General features: G+C 38.3%; 1 protein-coding gene across 2 annotated transcripts; it reads right to left on the minus strand.

Moving 5' to 3' along the window:
• Nucleotides 1-306: 306 nt before the first annotated feature.
• LOC104101840 (chaperone protein dnaJ 10) lies at nucleotides 307-20,800 on the minus strand. 2 transcript variants are annotated; one of them, XM_009609365.4, is made up of 10 exons: nucleotides 20,326-20,800; nucleotides 18,216-18,275; nucleotides 14,851-14,933; nucleotides 14,512-14,671; nucleotides 13,342-13,471; nucleotides 2,846-3,004; nucleotides 1,753-1,931; nucleotides 1,588-1,668; nucleotides 1,344-1,496; nucleotides 307-721 (listed from the first exon to the last, which is right to left on the minus strand). In XM_009609365.4, exons 1-10 carry the CDS (start codon nucleotides 20,410-20,412, stop codon nucleotides 626-628), a joined length of 1,188 nt encoding a protein of 395 aa, XP_009607660.1. In that variant the 5' UTR covers nucleotides 20,413-20,800; the 3' UTR covers nucleotides 307-625. The 2 variants fall into 2 exon arrangements, with proteins under 2 accessions (XP_009607660.1, XP_009607661.1); XM_009609366.4 differs by having other exon boundaries at nucleotides 1,344-1,493; nucleotides 20,326-20,762.
• Nucleotides 20,801-25,011: the final 4,211 nt, after the last annotated feature.

Here is a 25,011-nt window from a genome sequence, read left to right on the forward strand (position 1 = left end):
TCTCATAATTCCTTATTGATACATTTAAGTATTATATAAGATCCGAATACAAAAAGACGCCAACTAAGTGTAATAATAAGAATCTTCGAATTGGCTATTTCTGAAATTGAAGACAAATAGGTCGAGATCTTGCGCACTTTGCCAAAGTGACAAACTTTCTTTCTTGCATCTATTACTTGGCCAACTTCAAAACGTATAACACATTTTTGAATAAAGAATTTCTTGTTTACTGTTCATAACGCGTTCAATTAGGAAGTACTCGCAAGTCTCGAGTACAAAAATACACCAGCTAGGGCGTTGGCAGAATAGCTCAATAACAAACTTTTCATTGGTTATAGAACATGATGAATAGACCAATGCAATATAATATTTTGCATTTACAGGCCACACAAACTACACTCGAACAAATTAATTACAAAGCAGTCCTTCATGAAAGCAACATGTCCAGAAGCTTTTCTCTGCTCACCAATCCGTTCCACATGTTTGGAATCAATGCCTTAAGTATGTGTACACACTGGATACATAAGAAGCTCAAACTCCCTCTCTTCCCTAAGAATAAGCCATACAACAACAACAACAAGCACTACCATTCACAAGCTACATAAATTCTTCACGAACTCCGTATCTATGCATGTCTCTGTGCACCTGGTGGTGCAGTCGGCATGGGGAAGTTATAGCTGAATTGACCACCGGCAAACTGCGGAGCCTCCACATATGGGCTCTGAAGATATGTACAAAATTGAATGTGAATAAATAAACTACTCCAATAGTTGAGACAAATGCAAAAGACAGTGACATGATCTTTGCTTCATTTGAGATGAATCTCAGAATATTCTAGACTCATTACAATGGAATATCTACCTTTTTTCTTGACAAGTACAATGCAATATATTCCACATTGGAACACAAAAAGAAAAAGAAAAGTAAGATTAACAAAGGAAGAGCAATATATTCCACTAATGAAATTCTCATCCGATGAATGCAGGAATGAAGCCGGAGTTTTTTAATCTTAAAACTGTTCTACAAACTCCTTCAAAAGGATAAGAGAAACTAAGTGGGGGAGAAAAACTGTTTCCCAGAGTTAGTGGTTTGGGAATGAGGTTTCAAATAAGGTTTTTTTTTGTGTGTGTGTGTGGCGGGGGTGGGGGTGGGGGTGGGGGTGCGTGGGGTTGGGGTTGGGGGGGTGTCTCGATGTAGTATGATGCAAAAGAGATTGGATTTGAACTTACAATATGAGGATCAAAAAGGCGATTGACCAAAAGAAAAAGAAGGCCAGTAAAGGAAACAAACCTGTGCAAGATAGCTGTACGTAAAGGAAAATGGAACACAATCAAGAGCAGTACCTGTGACACAAATACAGTAGAAGGCACCTCCTCTTTATTTGATGATTGTACTGACGCAGTTGAAGAACGAGAGTCGCAACTCGGATCATTTCCGTCCAACTTGTGTACTTGACCGTTTACCGTAGTTTCGGTTTCATTGCCATTCTTAACCTTCTGAACATATGTAGTTCATTCTTCAGAACTAATAGGTTAACTAAATGAAAGGATCACACTACATATAAAAAATATTGGTGAGCAGTAGTACCTGAAAAATTTTGCCAAGAGTTTTCAACCCCTTTGCGCGAGCACGAAGCTCTTCTTTCTTCACATTGTTGTCTTGTAGAACCTAAATAAAGCAATGAATACTAAAATAACGAAATGAAACAATATAAGATAAGCCACAAACGGAACATGATAAAGTGTGAACAACCATTTGACAAACACGAGAAAGGGTGGCTTCAATATCAGCTACATTGAGCTTCCAGAGAGAATCAATCATTAACTTCTTGTGGGATTGCATATACTCTTCAAGTTCTTCCTCAGTGTAATTTCCTTCTGCACTGAGCTGCCTTTTCATGTCCTCTTGTAGCTGAATCAAAGCAATTGCACCTAGGAAGCAATTAATTTATTTTATTTCAGAAGAACATTACCATAAATATCACGATCAAGTACCACTCTACACACGTTGGCTGGCTGGACGAATGCGAGTTAATCACAGTTAATTGAGGACACATTATGATAGAAGTGATGCAAGAAAGACCCAAAAGCTTATTTCAAACCTTGCAATTCTTTTTTGATAAGTGAATGGATTAAAAAAGAAGTTTTGGAAAGCATTGATGAGGTAGAACTAGTTAAATCATCGTACCATCTTTCTCTTGTACTTTAGATTGTATATCACCCAAAAAGTCTATCAGAAACGTGTAAGAGAAAGGAATAAGATTTTTCCAAGAATAGAAAAAATGGAAGTCAAAAAAAGTTAAAGATAAACACCTTCATAGCATGTTTGTACCAAAAATAGACCTCACAATCCAGAACAAAGACAAAGAGGAACAATGATCAGAAAGTGTTTCCAATTTCAATTGGTCTTTCCCATAGCTTCCATGTGCAGACCTCATTTCTGGTTAATGATAGTTGTACAAGCTGAAAACTGAGAAAAAGTTTAAAACTATTTTGAACTCTCATTTTTACTTCATTTAATTCCTCAGCTTAATACTCCTCTCCTAATTTGTCTATACTATCCTACTGTCAAACCTAAGTCATTAGGTTATATGACATATCAATAGAAGCAAAAATTGGTTAAAAACTAATTCTGGACTAATTAAATCACAAAACCGAATGAAGAGGGTAAACACCGTAAGGAAGTATTCTTTCGTAAGCTTTTTTATAACTAAGCATTCTTTCGTAAGCTCAATGCACACACTAATATACATATTGAGCAGACAAGATGCAAATAGTTTGTCCATTTGGAACTAAGAAATACAAGGTTTAACCATACAGCACTGCTTAAAGCCAGCACTACAAACCTGTTGCAGCAGTTACTTGGGATTTGATAAAATGGCCTTTGTTTCTGAACCACTCAGCAATAAAAGGAACACCCAAGTATAATGCCTTCTTTCCAAGCTCTTTAGCTGCCTGCCTTGCATATATGTATCCAATTGTATTTAACATATCAACACCATAAGCTGTTACCAAGCATTGAGTTGATGAGAAAAGATTCTATAACCATAGCAATGTCAATCAAAAGTCACCAACAAAAATATCAAGAAAGTCAAAGCTAAAGAGTTGAGAGGGCATGCAGGGAAAGGAGATTGCAGAGCAAGAGGGAACATAAGCTGTAGAATAAGACCAGACAGCTTCAATTGGTACTTATACAACATCAGCTTTTACGTGTCAATTCCAAATGAACTGGAGTCAGCTACATGAGATTATGAATCATTAATATACATCTACTCCACTTGGATCTGTTTCATTCCAATACTTAATAATTTGTCTTTTCAGACAATATAAGGTTCAATTCTAAGCAGTCTTTTCGTTGGCTGCATCCCGATATAATGTTTCGCATATAATCATACAACATTTTGGTAACCGCATAAGAAAAGATAATCGTCCCATAACTACAACAACATCTTGTTGGCTGCATAAAAGAAAACAGTCTCGACATAACTAATACGACATTTGGTTGGCGGTATTTTGCGTAATACTCGCATAACTTTATGCAGGAAGGAGAGTTAGATAAAGAACATTTTTTTTTTTGGAAAATTGTCCCAAAGAGCACTTCCAATGCTTGAGGACATCCAATTTAAAGAAATTGGTCCTTTGATCAATCTAAAGAGCAACTAGCAGATCATAGAGATCTAGTACACTGGCTAACATGATTGCAGAGAAATAGAACAGCCAGCGTCACGTACGAACACCAGCAGGCCCTCGCAACAGAGCATTCTATGGCCGAGACTCTTCCCTCTCTTCTTCTTCCTAAGATTCCACCACACCCATCAAGAGTCAAGCTCCCCGCGTCCAAACCCCAGTAAATTTCTCCGACAACCGAGCCCTCACGCGCCGCCAACACGCCTGTTTTTCCGGCGAGATCTCAGCCACGTGCCGGCGCGTGTGGCTTTTTCCAGCGACCTTTCAAATTTTTTTTCTTCAGACAGCCTCTTCTCGAGGCATTTCCGAGCCATCCCGTGCCAGTTTCACCAAATTCCGACGACTTTTTCTTTTTCCGGCCTTTAAACCCCAGATTCTGACGATTGTTTCCTTTGTTCAGTACGAGAAAACCTTCCTCCCTTCCTATATATTGTTTTCACCCACTGTGAATATTGTTATTCCAACTATAGAGGCTTTTTCCGGCCAGTTTTTCCGGGACAGCCGCATTTAGAATATGATGGATTGTACAGAGAGAGAAGCTCTTTTTTCTCTCTAGAATCTAGAAAACTGGAAAACATGTCTTTAATCAAAGCTGTTTCTTGGCCAGCCCTAGAACTTGGGGGAAGATGCCATCGAAAGCTCGACGTAGGACAGGAGCCGCACTTCTCGCTGTCCGAGGAGCACACTCTCAGGCGCAAGGGTTTCTTGGAATCTAGTCTCATTGGGTCTTTCTCCAAATGGGTTGGTTCTCCGAAGGCTGTTAGAAACTGGGCAGCAGAGGCATGGAACGTCAAGGACGGGCTGAAAATATCGCAATTGGGGGACACTCAATATTTCTTTCATTTTGTTGACAAGTCTCAAACTTCAGAAATTCTAGTCAGAGGAAACAGGTGGTTCGATGGGAACTTTTTAAATCTAGACAGATGGGTGGAGCATGATGGGTGTCTTGACCCTCGCTTCACTAGCGAAACATTGGTGGTCAACATTGTGGGTCTCCCGGTGCATCTTTGGTGTCTTGACCTATTCAAGAAGATAGGGAAAATTTGTGGGGATTTTATTAATGTCACTTGCAGTTTACACGATCTCTCGCGAGTGAGGATTGTGGTGAGGAAAGGGGGCAGAATCCCTGTCTCCACTGTGGTGGAAGATGGCTACTTGAGTTATAGGGTTTGGTTGAGCCCTGAATTGCGCCCTATCTTTATGCCTGTGATAGCGACGAAAAAAAAGGGAAGGTCAAATAAAAGGGAGGGGAGGGGAGGGGAAATCAGTCTCTGAAGGGAGGGAAGGGCTCACCGGATCACTGGATTAAGCCGGAATCAGACGTTAGATCGAGAAGAGACGGGAGGTTTGAAATTAAGGGAGGAAGACAAAATTTTAACAGGAGGAGAAGACGTGAATGGGTCAGTGATTCGGGTTGAAAAGGCAGAATGGGACGATCCTCTTCTACTTATCATAGGGCCGGGCAAGTTTTCAGCAAGTATAGGCCTGGGCCTCCTCACATGGGCCAAGCAACTTTCCCCAATTTCATTAGAATTGATCCGAAGGGACCCAGTTTATTTCAAGCTGCGCATGATAAGGCTCCTAAGCATATGGAAACAGTCGTTCCTCCTTCCTCTGGCCATGGTGCTTCACACAGTGGCACTCCTTCACCGAGCTCTAATGACCTGTGCCCCTCTACGATGGCCGCTGCTGCACGGGCAGAACCGGCTAAGGATGGTGCTGTTAATCCACGGCCCCCGCCTCTGATGGACCCGGTTCCATCAACCCCTCACCTGCTCCTGAGCTTAGTTGTGCTGAGGTCACACTTAAAGTTTCTTCTTCTTCTTCTGGGGAGATTGTTGAGCATGCCCCAATTGATGTTAGTGTCGGACCAGTACTTTCAGTTAATATGCCGCCAAGGGTTCCATGCTCTCTTCCACCATGCTACCCTACTGATGGTTCTGGACATTCCTATAGCAGCGGGGTGTTAATTTCAGAGGTTGCTGTCCCTCAAGGAAATGGTGAGACCCTTTCGGAGGTTAAAATTCCTAGTGCTAGCAATGCTATGGTCTTGTATTCCTCAGGTAGTAGCAAGGAAAGGGTACATATAGAAGATGTCTGCCCAATTTCGTCAAGGATCGGAGTAGGGGATATGTCTTTCTGGATGGAGGATAAACTATTAAACTTTGGGAAGTTTCTAGGTGTTTCTGTTGAAGGGAAGGAAGATAGGGTGTTAGAACTGTTGAGGGAGATTGAGCAATAATCTCTTTACGATGGTGCAGGGAGGAAGTTGGGTAAAGGTGTTAAGCAAAATAACTTAGGGGATGTAGTGGTGTATCAGAGAAGGGGCCGGGTGTGTGACAGGGAGAAAGGGACCTCGGCTAGGGGGTGGGGAAATGGGGGCTATTGTTGCTTATGGAAGTTAAGATCCTTTCATGGAATGTGAGGGGGATGAATGACCCAAACAAAAGGGCCATCATCAAAGTGGGAGTTAGGGAGTGGGGTGCCAACCTAGTTTGTTTTCAGGAGACCAAAATGGAAGTTTTGTCGGATGTGATCGTGAGAAGTGTCTGGGGAGGTAGTTGGGTGAAATATGACTGGGTCCCAGCAGCGAGAAGTGTCGGGGGCATTCTACTTATGTGGAATGATAGAAGCTTGGAGGTAAAGGAGATTAGGAAGGGAGTTTTCTCTTTGGCAGCTCTCGTCAAAGATAGAGTGAGTGGGGTGGAGTGGGGATTTGGGGGAGTGTACGGGCCGGTAGGGGAAGGGTCCAAGGTGTCTTTCTGGGAGGAGCCGGCCAATATTATGGGAGAATGGGACATTCCATGGGTTTTATGGGGAGACTTTAATACTATTAGATTCCCGGAGGAGAGATTAGGGTGTAGTGTGATTTCGAGGGCCATGGAGGAGTTTTCTGACTTCATCAATGATCACTTTCTCATTGACCTTCCTCTGTCAGGGGAAAGGTTTACTTGGGCCAGGACGGAGGATTCCAACTCAAGATCTAGACTTGATAGATTCCTGACATCTCCCTCATGGGATGAGCTGGTGCCGAATGTGCTGCAAATTCCTTTACCTAGGTTGACTTCAGATCATTTGCCTATTTTGCTAGATGGATGCAGAGGGAGGGGGTGCGTGCTCCCTTCCGATTCGAAAACATGTGGTTGAAAGTGCCAGGATTCGGTGACAAGGTAAAAGAATGGTGGACAAGCTACAGGGTATCAGGGACACCTTCATACCGTCTTTCGAAGAAACTCAAATTGCTCAAGGGAGATATTATTAGGTGGAATAAGGAGGTTTTTGGGAGGGTAGAGGTTAAAATGAGGAAGCTTATGCATGAATTGGGGGATGTAGAAAGAGGGGAAGGGGCGGGGGAGTTAGATGAATCTGAGAAAGAGAGATTGGGGGAGGTTAAGAGGGAAATAGTCGAGTTAGCAATAGCTCAGGAGACTAATTGGCGGCAAAAATCGAGGGCGCTCTGGTTAAAGGAAGGGGATTCGAATACCAAGTTTTTCCATAGGGTGGCGGTCGCAAATCGAAGGAGAAACTTCATAGAGTCCTTAGTTGTGGATGGGGTGAGGATTGAGGGAGAAGAGGAGGTAAAAGGGGCGATAGCGGGGTTTATGAGAACTTATATAAAGAGTAAGTTAGTTGGAGGCCGACTTTGGGGGAATAGAGTTCAACCATATAGGGTAGGGAGACAGCGAGTGGCTAGAAAGGGTTTTCGAGGAGGAGGAGGTGCACGAGGTTATGTCGAGTTGTGCTGGCGATAAGGCCCCCGGGCCTGATGGTTTCTCCTTGGCTTTCTTTCAGCTCGTTTGGGACACCATCAGGGGGAGTTGATGGAAGCCATTGAATACTTCCATGCGAATGGTGTTTTCGAGAGAAGTATCAATGCTTCCTTTATTACTATTGTGCCTAAGAAAGAAGGTGCATCTTGTATCAGAGACTACAGGCCTATTAGTCTCGTGGGGAGCATTTACAAGATTATTTCTAAAGTGCTTTCCAACAGACTTAAGAAGGTTCTTGACATGACTGTTTCGTCCTCCCAGAATGCGTTTGTGGAAGGTAGGCAAATCCTGGATGCTGCCTTGGTGGCAAATGAACTTGTAGACTCCAGAAGGAAAAATAGAGAACCCGGCTTACTATGCAAGTTGGACCTGAGAAGGCTTTCGACCATGTCAATTGGGAGTTCCTGGACTTCATTATGATGCGGATGGGGTTTGGGGAAAGATAGAGTGGATGGATCAAGTTCTGCATTTCCTCGGTCAGATTCTCTGTCCTGGTTAATGGTAGCCCGTGTGGTTTCTTTGGCAGCTCCAGGGTCTCAGGCAAGGTGACCCCCTATCCCCCATGTTATTCATTCTAGTGATGGATGCTCTGAGCAAAATGATGGATCGTGCGGCGGGCGGAGGTTTCTTGAGAGGATTCTCAGCTCTGATTGGGGTGCTCAGTGCCCGAAGAGTCTCACATTTGCTTTTTGCAGATGACACACTGGTTTTCTGTGATGCCGATATGGATCAGTTGACTTACCTGAAGCAGGTCCTACAGTGGTTTCAGTTAGTATCAGGACTCAAAATCAACATCGGCAAGTGTGAGATTTTCCCGGTAGGTGAGGTTACTAATATTGATGCCTTGTCTTGTATTCTCAGATGCAAGGTGGGCTCCCTTCCCACTACTTACCTGGGCCTCCCTTTGGACGCTTCATATAAGGATACTACGGTTTGGAATCCAGTGATCGAGCGGGTTGAAAAAAGATTAGCAGGGTGGCAGAAACGGTATTTGTCAAAAGGAGATAAGTGCTTATCAAAAGCACTTTATCGAGTATGCCCACCTATTACTTATCCCTGTTGCAAGTACCGGTGAGCATCACAGAAAAACTGGAGCGACTCCAAAGGAACTTTATGTGGGATGCGGCGGATGGAACTAGAAAGTTTCATCTAGTGAATTGGCAGACAGTCACTTCCCCAAAAAAGTGGGGTGGACTTGGAATGAAAAATCTTAGGGTATTTAACAGAGCTTTAATGGGAAAGTGGCTGTGGAGATTCGGGGTAGAAGAGCATGCTATATGGAGGGAGGTCATAGTAGAAAAGTACGATTCAACGGGAGGGGGTTGGAGGACCAAGGCGATCACAACACCTTACGGGTGTGGCATGTGGAGGAGCATCATGAAGAATTGGGAAGCATTCAGTGGCAACATCACTTACAGGGTGGGAGATGGAAGGAGAATCAGCTTTTGGAATCATAGGTGGTGTGGAGAAGATACTCCGAGGATCTCCTTCCCCCACGTCTTCAGAGTTTCAAACCAGAAGGAACTGATGGTCCAACAGATTCGTAAGGAGTATGAAGGGGTAGTATGGGACCTCTCATTCAGAAGGAACATGCAAGATTGGGAGATTGTGAAGCTCCAAGATTTGTTGGCACTGCTATACGGGCAAGACAGGCTCCAGCCATCCTGCGACTCTTGGAGATGGGGCTTGCGTGGCGATGGTTTGTTCACCGTAAAGTCCTTTTACCAGAGTATGTTGGTGAGAGAGGAGACCACTTTTCCATACTCCTCGATCTGGATTCCTAGGGCGCCCACGAAGGTGTGCTTTTTTGCATGGCTAGCGGCGAGGGGAGTGATCTTGACGGCTGAAAATCTCCGAAAGAGAGGAATTACACTTGTTAGTTGGTGCTACATGTGTAAAAGCTCAGTGGAAGAAGTTGATCACCTTTTGTTGCATTGCCATGTGTCCTCTGCTTTGTGGAGGGCAATCCTGAATCTTTTTGGTGTTCAATGGGTGATGCCAAGCACTGTAAAGGAAATGTTATATAACTGGGCCGGTTTCCGTAGAAGAAGAAAGCAAAAGGCGTGGAAGTTCGCCCCGTTAGCTCTCATGTGGGTAGTATGGGGGGAGAGAAATAGGAGAGCTTTTGAGGAGATTGAGTCTACTTTTTCACATCTTAAGAATAGTCTTTTATCTTTGATCGCTTTTTGGTGCACTCATTTAGCCCCTACTTGTATAGAAGATTGGGTGTCTTTTGTAGAGAATCATGTTCTGATGTAAATTCTCTACGTCTTTAGTATACTTCGTGTATACGTGAGTTCTCTCCCTTTTGATTAATACAATTTACCTTATCAAAAAAAAAAAAACTTTATGCAGGAATCTATACATTATTTTATGTGAGATAAATATGGAATAAGAATACGTGCATTAACAATACGTGGATAAAAATATTTAAAAACAAAATGCTTATAAAGTAGGTAATCCCCTACATAACATCCCCTTATTATTATTTGTGAGAATGCACGGGAGAAAAATCTTATTATTGATCTTCTATTTATACAATATGCCCTATTTATACAATACATATCATACTCCTATTCTATGTGGGACTAGGATTAATTCATATTATTTACATAATTATCTAACACTCCCTCAAGCCGATGCATACAAATCATATGTACCGAGCTTGTTACATATGTAACTAATACGAGGACGAGTAAGGGACTTGGTGAAAATATCTCTAAGCTGATCATTCGACTTCACAAACTTTATAGCAATATCTCCTGAGAGTATCTTTTCTCTGACGAAGTGACAGTCAATCTCAATGTATTTAGTTCTCTCATGGAACACCGGATTTGATGCAATATGAAGGGCAAGCTTGATTATCACACACAAGTTCCATCTTCCTGATCTCACCAAATTGCAACTCATTAAGCAAATGTTTGATTCAAACTAGCTCACGTGTTCCACAACCATTGCTCGATATTCTGCTTCTGCACTAGACCGAGCAACCACATTTTGTTTCTTGTTCTTCCGAGACACCAAATTACCTCCTACTAAAACATAATATCCAGACGTCAAACGTCCATCAGAAGGTGATGTTGACCCGTCAGCATCTGAGTACCCAACAATTTGCTCATGACCTCGATCTTCAAACAATAATTCTTTGCTTGGAGCTGATTTCATATATCGAAGAATACGGACAACTGCATCCATTGACTATCACAGGGAGAATTCAGGAACTGACTCACCACACTCACAGGAACGGAAATGTCAGGTCTAGTCACTGTGAAGTAATTTAATTTACCAACCAACCGCCTATATCTTGCAGGATCGCTAAGCGGCTCCCCCCGTCCTGGTAGAAGTTTAGAATTCGGATCCATAGGAGTGTCAACAAGCCTACAGCCTGTCATTCTTGTCTCCTCAAGAATGTCTAAGGCATACTTCCGTTGTGAGATTACAATACCTGAGCTAGACTGAGCAACCTCAATACCTAAAAAATACTTTAATCTACCCAGATTCTGAGTCTGAAAGTACTGAAAGAGATGCTGCTTCAACTTAGTAATACCATCTTGGTCATTGCCGGTAATAACAATATCACCAACATAAACCACCAGATAAATACCGAGATTTGAAGTAGAATGCCGATAAAACACAGAATGATCAGCTTCACTACGAGTCATGCCAAACTCCTGAATAACTGTGTTGAACTTACCAAACCAGGCTCGAGTAGACTGCTTTAGACCATAGAGGGACCGGCGCAACCGACATACAAGGCCACTAGACTCCCCCTGAGCAACAAAACCAGGTGGTTGCTCCATATAAACCTCATCCTCAAGATCATCGTGAAGAAAAGCAATCTTAATGTCTAACTGATAGAGAGGCCAATGGCGAACAGCAGCCATGGATAGAAAAAGGCGGACTGATGCTATTTTAGCCACGGAAGAGAAAGTATCATTGTAATCGAGCCCAAAAATCTGAGTTATACCCTTTGGCAACAAGATGAGCCTTAAGTCGATCAATCTGGCCATCTGGACCAACTTTGACTGCATACACCCAACGATAACCAACATTCAATTTACCCGAAGGAAGAGAAACAAGCTCCCAAGTACCACTTGTATGTAAAGTAGACATCTCGTCAATCATAGCTTGTTGCCACCCTGGATGAGACAGTGCTTCCTGTAGACTTAGGGATGGAAACAGAGGACAAAGATGATACAAATGCACAATGGGGTGATGACAGACGATGGTAACTTAAACCGACATAATGGGGATTAGGATTAAGTGTGGACTGTATTCCTTTCCGTAGTGCAATCGGTTGACTAAGAGGAGACAAGTCCGCAGTATTAGCAGGGCCAGGTGCAGGACGTGAATCGGTTGGGCCTGATGCTGGGCGCGGACGACGATAATAAGTCAGGAGTGGTGGAGCTGTAGAAGGTTAAACTGGACTAGGTGGTGGAACTGGAGCTATGGTGATGGAGCTGCAACTGGAGCCGTAAGTGGTGAAGCTGGAGTTATAGAGGAAGATGAATGGGAGACAGTGACTAAATCTCCAAAAGATGGAACTGGTAGCACCTCAGAAATATCTAAGTGATTACCTGGACTTTTGAAGTATGATTGGGTTTCAAAGAAGGTAACATCAGCATACATAAGGTATCGCTGGAGGTCAGGAGAATAGCATCGATATCCTTTTTGTGTTCTCGAGTAACCCAAAAATACGCACTTAAGAGCACGGGGAGCTAATTATCTTTTCCTGGAATAAGTGTATGCACAAAACACGTGCTCCCAAAGACACGGGGTGGAAGAGAGAACGAAGGTAAGTGGGGAAACATGACAGAGAATGGAACTTGATTCTGGATGACTGAAGATTAATAAGATAATAAGATGTAAGAACTACATCCCCAAAAACGCAACGGAACATGAGATTGTATGTGTAGGGTACGAGCAGTTTTAATAAGATGTCTATTCTTTCTTTCAGCTACCCCATATTGTTGGGATGTGTAAGGATAAGATGTTTGATGAATAATCCCATGAGAGTTCATAAACTGTTGAAATGGGGAAGACAAATACTCTAGGGCATTATCACAACGAAATGTGCGGATAGAAACCCCAAATTGATTTTGAATTTCAGCGTGGAAGGTCTGGAAAATAGAAAACAACTCAGATCGATTTTTCATCAAAAATATCCAAGTGCACCTGGAATTTTCTGGGGTTGGTCGCCGGAGAAAGTTTCTAGGGTTGGTCGCCGAAGGGTGATCTACGTTGTTATGGTGTTGGTTTTTGCACAACACCAACAGAAAGTAACTTTCACGTAGACAGGCCTTAGGTCACCGGAAAAATTGCACGATGACTAAGTTCTTTCTTCCCGGTTACGCTGGAATGACGCACATCAATCTTTTCTCTGATACCATATAAGAATGCGCGGGAGAAAAATCTTATGATTGATCTTCTATTTAATTATGATACATGTGCCCTATTTATACAATACATATCATACTCTTGTTCTATGTGGGAGTAGGACTAATTCATATTATTTACATAATTATCTAACATTATTCACTATATAACAATCCCTGCATTATTATTTACCCCATAAGAATATCTATATCATTACTCACACCAATACCATGAACAATTTTTGTATTATAATCCTCACATACAGGCATATGAACCAAACGACCCCTAAGGTTATCTATGTTTTTTTACTGACATACAAATTTCTAAATAATAACAAGACACCAGACAATGCAAGTGCACCAACACTATTAAACTCGCAATCCATGATACAGCTGTGCATGCATATTGCTTGTACCTAGCCCCTCATGTATCAACATTTGGCAACGTCAGAAAAGCACTTCAGTACGAAAAGGGGTTGAAGGAATAATTAGTAGGTATGAGAATATAACCTGCATTTGAAAGCTTCGACACCTCCGCTTCTGCATGACGAACAAAGTCCTCTTTATTTCCCTGTACATACAAATTAAGCCGGTCTTTCAAAGTTTCAGCAAGCTTTTCTTCCCTCTCCCTCTGAACAACCTGTGTTAGATTAAGAAGGAAAGAAGTAAATTGCTTAGCCATAGCAATGGTAAACACATAAATTGATACAGCTTCTACGGCATACAGTAAACTCCAGCCAAGAGTTGGTAGACCATCTGATGCATATTAGTATCTTTTTCATCGAAAAATAAGAGATCCAACTCAGTGTGATGTAAAGATGCAATGCACTCTAACAGACTGTTGTGACGTAAACATCCAATTCTTTTTGACATATCATGCAATGTGATATCATCGATTAACTTCTCGATAAATAGTAGAGCAGGATTGGAAAATACATCATCCGAATAGTAAAGAAAAGAAAACTGCTGTCTTGAAGGCGCCTTACACCCATTAACAACAAAATGATCGCACATGTTTTTATAGAATATAGCTTGCAAGGCATAAGATAATTAGAAAGTTCTTGTTATGAGAATTTCAACCAGTAAATTGAACTACAAAATAAACAAGCAACATATAAGCTGCCTGAACAATTTGTTAGTTCGGACAATGAAAAATCAGATCCAACATATCACTCGACAGACTTCCACTATGTCACATGCCATTCCTTCTCTACTTGTCAACCAAAATATTTTTTAAAAGAAAGATCTTGTTCTTTCTTCCGGTTCCCCTATTTTAGTTAATGTATCATCAGTTCAATTGATACTATTTAAGGTCGTATGAAGATATGTCCAAATCTTTGGATCCTTTCCCTTGATTCACGCTTATTATATCATAGGGCCTCTCTCTCTTCTTTCGGGGAAAAAAGCTTTTGCCTTAAAAAGTAAAAGAGTGAGACACCGTGTGGGATTCTAGGTTTAACAAGTCAGCAGTTAAGATCATGAACATAAATGCTATTTCTTTTATACAAGCATATACATATAAGTGCCACTATAACCATTTCTCAAGCTCCTTCTCAGTTCTTTATCTTTTTGCAAGCTTTACCCAATATATACATGAAGTCAATAAAAATGTAAGAATTCAATTTTCATAAGCAACAATCTTAGAATTCTTAAAAGCTAAACGAAAATGAAGAACTATACCCTCATTTTCTCTTGCAACTTTTTAGCATCAAAATCTTCACCTTCTGTGAAAATATCCAATGAAGCCATTGATGCCATAGCAAGCTGACCTATGTACTCCTCAAAAAGCTCACTTCCAAAAAGCATAGCAAAAATCGCTGCAGGATCAATGATTGCTTCTCTGCAAACAATTCAAAGCACATAAGTTTGAATTAGCAGGTGAATACTGAATGAAACAATCGACATAAGAGCATACCCCTAAGTTATATATGAGAAAATCAATTGACTGGTCCCAAATATAAATTGTACTATGAGAAATACAAAAGTGCAGGTATCAATACTACAGGAGTGAGAAATTACGTTGAAATTCCTGATTTTCCATGCGCATCATAAGCCTGTCGTTGAGCTGGATCGCTCAGTACTTGATAAGCCTCTCCCAGCACCTGCAATCAATGAGAAAACAAAAATTGCAATAGCACATGAAACCACAGAAGATTCATCGCACAGATTAACTCGCTACTTTATTTCTCTTAGCAGCAGGTTATATCTAACTTGAATTTTCTTCAAAAGATCAGGGGATTTGAATAAACAACGGCGCTTTTTTGAGATAACAAGAATTTCAACAGTGTGAAGATAACAGCTTAGGAATAAGTTCTAAAAACACTCTAGATCGTAGTAAGTTGTGGAAAACAATTGAAACCTATTTTATAATTGAAAGATAAAACACATACATTACAAAGATTATGAGAACATCTAACTAGGTTTCGATTTAGACCAGTTGACAAACACAAAAGTGACTGGGTTGTCGATCAGTTTTCAAATTTTCTCTCAACTTAATTAATGGAGGCAAAAGAAACGCCCGTGTACAAGAAGTATACCAAAAAGTAGAAAACCTAACAAAAAGATATGATTTTCTACAAACAACACCCAACCATCTGTACAGGGAACCCATGGGTGCACCAAAAAGTAATAAGGGATAAAAGGTTATTCCTCAAGTGTACAAAATCGTTCTCTACTCCTTCAAAAGCACTTCTATTTCTCTCTTTCCATATGGTCCACATAAGTGTTAGTGGAGCAACCTCCTACGCCCTGCATCTTCTCTTCCCTCTTATAATCATCCAGGTAACATCAACTCTTTAACCATGTGTGGCATCAACCACTGGATTCCAAACCAACTCGATATTTCTCACCACAAGCATGTAAATGAGGAAGAGGATGACTCACTTCTTCTCTTATTTCATTTTAATACAATAAACTTTCAGCGCAAGGTGTACCACAAATAGAGGACAAATGACAAGTCTTCTTAAATGATTTGACTATGTCCTATGTAGACCTCAAGATAATATGATGATTGAAGGTGATAAATAAGGACAAGATAAACCAAATCACATAGAAGGAAATTGTCTCAAAAGACATATAAATCTCATCGAATCAATGCGGGCTTACCTAAGAACAAAATGCAATGGAAGCAATAGATTCATATAGGGAATACCAACTAGTTGTAATTAAATTAGTTATTTGTGTATGGTTAAGTGTGAGATTTAGAGAACCCTAATTTGCATTAAAAGGCAAATTATTTAGTATTAGAATGAAAAGGACCTAAATAGGGTGGAATGATTATAGAAAATTCATCCCAACTAATTTGAGATCAAGGTTTAGTTGATTGATTGATTTTAGCTTCCAACTCTAAACCATATTTAGAGATCTAAGCAAATGAGCCATATAAAATGATAGATGATAGATTCTTATAAAAAAAAATTATACATGATAGATAAGATAGAAAAATAAAAATATGTCAGTTGCATCATTGGGGTGCAGCCCTTTCCCGAACCCTGAGCGAATGCGGGATGCCTTGTGCACCAGGTTGCCCTTTTATGTCAGTTGCACCATTAGGATTACCCACCTTGTACAAGAGGAAGCGAAAAATGTAAAGCAACATATAGCTTTACAGTTCGCAACTCATACAAAAAAAAAACTAAATGATTAGAAAGATTCAAATTTATTTAGTTTCAATTAGTGTAGGTCATATTTATTTTGATACAGGATTCAAGAATATTCAAAAACTTTAGTTAAAGTCACAGAATTAGGCTGGTAGAAGATGCCATGAAAATATAAGAATTAGAAAAGCATGTAGTCTATATGGTATCCCTGTAGAGGTTTTGAAGTGTCTTGGGGAGGTTAGGGTATTTAGCAAATTATTTAAAATTATACTAAGAAGTGATAGGATGCCCAACGAGCAGAGAAAACATACCTTTATTCCAATATGTAAGGAAAAAAGAGATCTCCAAAGTTGTGTGAACTATCATTTTTTATCTCAAGAGCGACAGGTAACCAGTTTGAATTTATGCCTTCTACATACTTGCTAAGAAGACTGATGGAAATTTTATTATGAGAGAAAGAAAGATCTACATATTGTGTGAGAAAGCGTATATAAGTGCCAGGAAAAGTCCTTTGGTGAGTGTTGAATAAAAAAAATCCATATTAAATATATAAATGTCATAAAAGATATGCATGAAAGAGCCGTCACTAGCAGGAACAAGTGGTAAGAGATAGAAAGGAGCTTTCCATAACCACGGGTTTACACCAATGATCGACATTGAATCTATACTTGCTTACCCAGTTATGGTCTTATGGACAAGTTCACTAACAATACACAGACTGAGGTTTCACCACATATACTATTTGCTGAAGATGTTGTGCTAATTAACCAAACTAGCGAGGATGTCAACCAAAAGTTGAACTATGGAGAAGTACAGTAGGGAGTAAGAGTTTTAGGTGAGTACAAGTAATGTCGAATATATGCAATGCAAGTTTAGCCTACATAAGGAGAGTGAGGTCAAGGTAAGATTAAACGAAATTGTAGTGCCTACTGCCTAGATACGAACAATTCATATGTATACGTTTGATGTTCAAGCTAAATGCAATGATAGATGAAAATGTTACACAACAACAAACAACAACAACCGAGTAAAATCCCACAAGTGGGGTCTGGGGAGGGTAGAGTGTACGCAGACCTTACCCCTACCCGGAGGGGTAGATGAAAATGTTACACATAGAATCAAAATAGGTGATTCTTTTAATGAAGTATAAATTCGTTTTAGTAATGGGCAAAAAATACCCCTATACAAGATGTATACCAGAATGTAGAAAACCTCACAAAAAATTATGGTTTTCTGCCAACAACACCCGATAATCTATACCTACAGGAACCTCGTGGGTGCACCAAAAATAAATATGGAAAAAGAGAGCTATTCCTCAAGTGTACAAAATCCTTCTATATAATAGTATGGTTGAAATGGAGAAGTGCTACTAAAGTGTTATATGAAAGAAGGAACATACCAAAGTGAAAGGCAAGGCATATAAACGACTGTAAGACCAATAACACTACACGGGGGTGAATGTTTGGCCTCTATAGCCAAATTAGTACCACAAAGATACAAATTTTAATATGGATATGTAGTCTTATAAGATTAGACAGGATTAAAAATGACTACACATGGAAAAAAGATGCAAGTAACACATATAGAGGGTAAAACTTGAGAGTTCCACAATCAATTCATTACTTGATTAGTGATATTTATTGAATATTCATATGTGGTACTTCTTCTGTAAAACTGCAGCGTGCACGAGCACAAGGAAAATCTTCTATTTGGAAAAAAAATTAGCTGCTTAAAATTATATCATCAAGGAATTCCCAACCCAAAAGAAGTATATTAAAGACTCACCTGAAAATTCTGTGCAGCTAGAGGGTCATTTGGATTTTTATCAGGATGAACCTGCCGTGCCTGTACCACATAGGGAAGTTAGAAAAAAAGAGAAGCCATTACATGGAAAGCTTGAATGGAAGCAGAGTCAAGAATGAAATCATACGGTAAAAGGGAAATTCAGGCATAAGCAATGGAAACTAGAAGTAGGAGTCTACAACTCTCCGAACTTGTCTCCATTTAGTTCCAACTCTTTCAAGTCTATGAGCTACAAATTTTAATCTTCATCACTTGTTTTTTTTGTAGTTGTGGGTAATATGCTCATTCCTGAGGCTATGACTTCAGAAAATGAACAAAACCTATAGAAATAACAAAAAACTAAACCATAATTGCTTGTGGATGAATCATAATCAACTTATTCAAGTTACTAACTGGAAGTCGCAAATACATAGCTAGGTTAAAGCCCCAAGTTTCCGAAATATGAAAGCAACACTAATACTTCCTCGTTGAAAAATTATACCCAAAATATTATGGAAATCAGTCTCCAAATAAGATTGTAAGGTCCAACAGTCTACTCCTTTGTTTATGAGTCGATAAGGTACGACATATAGCTGACGGTTTACTCCTCTTTACCAAATATCCAACTGGCTAAACCTGGAAAAAAGAACTAAAACCACCATCCATTTGATCAACCTTACACTGATAATCAAACAGTCACTTTAATATCAGAAATGGTAAGAGAAGAGATGTTAGCATAATTTACCATTCACCAAGTTTATTCCCTCAAATGTGATAGCATCATACATGGCGAGAAAAAATTAAATGTACAATGACATGACCTTCAACATGGAAATGCTATTCAAGCTTTCGGAGTCTTATAGCCTGTTTGGCTAAACTGCAAAAATCAACTTATTTTGAGAAGTGCTTTTTCTCAAAAGTGTTTTTCTCAAAAGTATTTTGTGAGAAGCAGTTTGTATTTGGCTAATTAATTTGAAAAGCACTTCTGAGCAGCAATTAGTGTTTGGCCAAGCTTTTAAAAACTGCTTCTAAGTGTATTTTTCTCAAAAGTGCTTTTTAAAAAAGTGTTTTTGCAGAGAAGCAACTTTTTTCTACTTCTGCTTCTCATCAAAAGCACTTTTTTTTATTCCAAAAGTTTGGCCAAACACTTCAACTTTGAAAAAAAATACTTTTTTTCAAAAAAAGTGCTTCTAGGATTGGAGAAGCTTGGTCAAACAGGCTATTAGACTCAAAGCGCATGTATCACATATCAAAGATATCTTAAATAGAGGCTTGGGTGTCCTCAAAGTTTACCACAATCCTTAAAGGAATTGCAAAGCTCTATTTCTTGCATGCTCCATTCTATCTATCTATAACCAAGGCCTACATCTTTTTTTGTGGATAAAATTTGTAATAGGAACTCTTCTATCTATAATACCTAGACTTTATCCATTTTTTGTTAATAAAGCATCATTATGTATTAAAAAATGGACTCCTGATCACCTCACCACGCCAACCATAAAGATCATCTTAATTCTCTCCACCTCTCTATGTTACTTGTCCTTCTTCGGAGCACTGACAAGATTCTTGTGTGTGAGTGTGTGTTGATAAGTAACAGACAAGATTCTTTATACTTGCTTAATAAAGATATCTTACTTTTTTATAATCGAGAAATCCGCGAGGGCAAGTGGCGCACCGTTCGAAATTCGGTGGATAATGCGCTCTTCCTCTGCCCTTCTCCACTTAAATACCAGGCTTTTGTCTGTGGTAGGATTCAAACGTGTGATGTGCGCCTATCCCACACATCACAAGTTGCACTCTTAGTCTCTTACCACTAGACCAAAGCCCTGGGGCAAGAAATTTGCTGGGTTTAAACTTTAAAGGTAGCTTCAATTTCAAGCACAAAAAGTACAAAACCTCTCAAATATAATTCCTTAACCATATATACCTAATTATCCGCTTTCAACTTGAACTAGACAAGCAAGTGCGCATAGAAAAAAATCATTTTAATTGTTCAAACCTATACTTAAAATTCTATCCATAAAGTGTATTAACAAATTAAAAAAATTAAAAAGGTAAATGCAAATGACAAGGACACTAGAAAATGAAATAAATACGTAATTCGGAGTATTACCTTAATGTAATATGCTTTTTTGATCTCAGATTCGGTGGCCGTAGGGCTGACTCCCAAAATGTCATAGTATTCCGTCTCCTTCACCATCGATCTTAATTTTTTCCCCTTTTTTTCAAATTGAACAATTGATTGAACCAAAATAAGGCGATAAGATTTGAAACTGAAGCCCTTAATTAACTGCTATCAAGTAAAAAGGGGATCGAAGAACATAATGAGCACGAAATAGCAATCATGTACAAATTTAAGAAAAAAAGATCGATCGTTTAATGTGCAAACCGAACAGAAGGGATAAATTTTCAGAGTTTAAAGATGATGAAGAAATCGCAAGATCATCAGAATTGATAAGTATAGAGGCTCCTCCTGTTTGAACCTGGCTTCCGTTTGCGTTGACTAAATGCGCTATGCCAGATAGGACGGGTCCAAGTGAACCTTGGATTTCGTAATTTCAGGGTTTTCCGCGTTAAATAAGTTAAGCATTTGGACATAAAAATTGCTGTCTCACTTTTATAACAATTAGTTTGACCGATACAAAGTTTGAGAAAAATTTAAAAATAAATTAAAATTTATAGTCTTAAAAGCTTAATCGTTAAAAGTTTTGTGAAAATATAATATTTGTATGGTTATAAAATCTTCTCATTAAGGATAAAATAGGTAAAATAAAGAGTTTAAAATTAAATTATTTCTAAATTTAGAAATATATCATTTATCTTAGAACAGACTACAAAGTAAAGTACCTCATCTAATTTGAAACGGAAGGGATATAATTTTTGAAGGAAAAAATATATTTGGAAAAAAGTTGAGAAAGTATTTGAAATTTTAAACTATGTTTATACATGCATTTCACTTGAAAAATATTATAATTTTACAAGAGAAAATTAAGTTTTACTTGAAAAAAAAAGATAAAAATTACTTTTTCAAATTTATACTCATCTTCAAAGAAAATCAAAAATTTAGTTCAATCTATAATCAAGCAATGGTTTGAAGATGAATTTCGGAAGAAGAAAATATGAATAAACGGATCCTAAATTCAAGAATAATTAAGATTGTGAATAGTTTAGACGTTAATAATTCGTGATAAGAATATGAAATTTCTTTTAGTTATTCTACCACATTATAAGACCGGCAGATTAAAGTTAAAAGTTGTAAATAGCGACTTTAGAGTAAAACCCATCTAAAATTATGTCCAAAAATTTGCAATGTTGTTGTATTATTTAACCGTGGCATTTTGGTTGAAGTTGATTAGTTGTAAATGCATGTGTGACTTCACTTAAAACATGCATAGACAATAGTTTGATAGCAATATAAATCAACTAAAACAAATATAATTATAACAATGATGATAACAAAAAAGTTAAGTAATTATCTTTACATGAACCAACACAATAAAAATAAAATCTTAAGCTAGACTAACCTTATAAATGTAATATTTATTTGCTCATACATGCCAAAAGAAAAGAGGAAAAGGGCCAACTATGAATTGGTAAAAACAAATGTTCTTTGCTTACCTATTGGGCTAAAAATGCTTATGCAGTTAATTTTATGGTTTTTTCTACCCTTGAAATTAACGGCCACACTTTATGAAATATTTAACACCTAACTACTTGATTGGTCTAATTTTGGATCCCACAAAAAATTAAAAATAAATATAAAAGCTATTCCACTCTCTACACTAAGCTGACCCACTTCTCCCTTCTCTTCCACTTGTCTTCTCCCTCCCATCAACCCCTACCCCATCCAAGAAACATCAAAGAAAATTATGGAGCAAAGCTTGAGAAAGGCTCCTCTTAGTACTCCAAATCCTACCCAAAACTAAAATAATTTATGATGTGATACTTCTTTTATTCCAAAGCTGAAAGAAACCGAAGATAGTAACATTATTCAGGTTTTTCCTTTTTTTGTTAAATTTTGTTTAATTTAATCTATTTTCTTTTATATATTTTCTCTTGAGCTTAATTTTTATTTTTATTTTTCTTGTGGTATTTTTTCTAAGTTTTTCTTTTTGGCCCAACTAAGATGCTAGTAAGATGTTTCAAGAATTATTTACAATTGACTCGTGAATAGATAATAGTTTTGATTATGGTGTTTTCATGAATTGTATATTTTCAATTGTCCCTGCTATTGGAGGGAGGGTTGATGGGAGAAACAATACTAATAGCATGTTTGGCCAAGTTTCTAAAATCAGCTTATTTTGATAAGTGTTTTTCTCAAAAGTACTTTTAAAAAAAGTACTTTTGGTGAGAAGCAGTTTGTGTTTGGCTAATTAATTTGAAAAACACTTTTGAGGAGTAATTAGTGTTTGGCCAAACTTTTGAAAACTACTTCTAGATGTATTTTTCTCAAAAGTGCTTCTCAGAAAAGTGTTTTTGGAGAGAAATTATTTTTTTCTGCTTCTCAAAAACTGTTTCTGTTTCTCCTCAAAAATACTTTTTTCATCTAAAAACTTGGTCAAACACCTCAATTTTTGGCCAAAAGTACTTTTGACCAAAAAAGCACTTTTGGTCCAAAAAAAAACTTGGCCAAACAGGCTATAAAGTGGAAGAGAGAGGAAAAGTGGGTCATATGAGTATAGAGAAAGGTAGAGCTTTTTTTTTCTAATTTATTATGGAACCCAAAATTAGACCAATCATGTGAGGTCACGTTTTAAACAATTTTAGTTTTTTTTAAATAGGGTGTGGCTATTAGTTTCAAGGGCAGTAAAGAGACACAAAATTAATGGTGGAAACATTTTTAGCTCAATAGGTAGATAAAGAGCATTTTTATATCAATTTCAATAGTCGTGGGGTTGTTTTGACCCTTTTTCGAAGGCAAAAGCATGTAGAGCCTTCTTGGGCACTTCATCCTCGAGCAAGCTATAACCAATCAACTTGTATTATATTTAGACCTATTATCCTAGTCCACCGCAATCAAACATTAACAATAAAAAGCCATTTGAAGTTAAATATGACCGGATAAAATAAATAAATTCAATAATAGTGGTAATAATACCTAGATTCTTTCATCATGTAAGAGTGAAATATATTCTTTATTTTAGTTGCTTGGTTTAATTACATTAGTTTATTAGTTACTGATTAATCTCAATTGTTACGATTGTTTATCTTCAAAAAATTTAATAATAATTTTATTAGAAATTAAGATAGCTCCATGTGGGAACGACTTGACTCATAGACCTATTATACTAATAGTCATTGCTTATTCTACAATCAAAATATAGTCAAATAAGATCATAAGTTTATTGATAAATTGGTATTTTTTTCAACTTCTCTTATGCCTTTTATAGAGTTATGCCCCAGTTGATGTGACTAATGGATTAATTATGTTTTGAATGATATAATTATAAGTCATGGAGTTGTGTGAGAGCTAAGGGTTTGAAAATCATCAAATACCCGCAAAAAATATCAACTTCAGGCCAAAACTGAAGAAGAAAACGAAAATAGCAAAAGTACATCCTGCGTGGGCCACACAGGTCATCCATGCAGTTGGAGAACTTGGAGGCTGAAAGTTTGAGTTCTAAAAGTGGTCATGCAACATGTGTGGGCTACACATCTTGGCCACGCACTGAGAGCTAAAGAAATAGAGCATTGGGCCATGCATACTGCATGGCCACGCAAGACCCGACGATGATAATTGTCCAGCTTTTCGGACGAGTATAAATAGTACCTTTTAGGTATTTTTTGAGTAACTTTTGACAGAAAGGAATATTGTACGAGAGGCTGTGAGTTTTCCTGAGGGTTAACAAGTGACATCATGGTTTCTCAATCTTCTTCTTCTTCTCCATTAGCATTAATGACAGGAATCGAAGATAATTTGATTATTTCTTCTATTGTCATGTCTAGCTAAACTCATTAGCTATGGATGTGTCACGACCCAAAATCCAACTAGTCGTGATGGCACCTAACCCAACCCGCTAGGTAAACCAATTAGCAACAATCCAACAAAAACGAGATTTACAAAGAAAATAAATGATGAAATAATTGGACTTTTATACAACTTCCCAAGGACTGGTAGTACAAATCATGAGCTTCTAAGATTTAGAGTTTACAAAACTCGAATGAAATAAATGCATCATCTATTTGAAATGTACATAAACAGATTTTTATAAATCTAAAGCTACCATGAACAAGAGGCAGTTATAACCGGGACGCAGGTACATCTTCGATGCCAGCTCCCACCATACACAGCAACAACAATTTTAAAATATGTACGCAAGGTACAGAAGTATAGTATGAGTGCAACCGACCCCATGTACTCAATAATTAATAAATCTAACCTTAGGTTGAAAGCACTGATGAGCTTGGACAACGATCAGAGTCCAGCACCAATAGCCAAAAATAACTTATAACAATATAATAAAAACAGTACAAGTAATAACTCAAAGATATGATGCTCAGCTTGTTCACATATATGGAAAATAAGCATGCTTTTTAAGTATAACACTAAAACCCAAATCTTTCACGAAAATTACCAAAGTATGAGTAAATCAGAAAACTGTGGGTTTTTTTTTCAAAAATTTTCAACAATAGATAAGATATTTCATTCTCAGATAGCATGAGGAAAGTACATCTCTATACCTATATGTCAATGTGCATGTGAAATCATAAATGTCACCAAACCGTGTAGAATGAGTAAATGCATCTATATGCTTGTATGTCAAGTATGCATGTCAAGTGCAGTGCATCACAGTGATGA

The sequence above is a fragment of the Nicotiana tomentosiformis genome, chromosome 12, assembly GCF_000390325.3.
Source record: "Nicotiana tomentosiformis chromosome 12, ASM39032v3, whole genome shotgun sequence".
NCBI lineage: Eukaryota > Viridiplantae > Streptophyta > Magnoliopsida > Solanales > Solanaceae > Nicotiana > Nicotiana tomentosiformis.

What these genes read in the sequence shown, in the direction of transcription:
- LOC104101840 (XM_009609365.4), bottom strand. Translation starts at nt 20,412, where the DNA reads ATGGTGAAGGAGACGGAATACTATGACATTTTGGGAGTCAGCCCTACG. An exon ending in AGTTGCAAGAGAAAATGAGG is followed by an intron (nt 13,472 to 14,511) that starts GTATAGTTCTTC and finishes AATCTAACACAG; the next exon opens with GTTGTTCAGAGGGAGAGGGA. An exon ending in CTACTGTATTTGTGTCACAG is followed by an intron (nt 722 to 1,343) that starts GTACTGCTCTTG and finishes ACATATCTTCAG; the next exon opens with AGCCCATATGTGGAGGCTCC.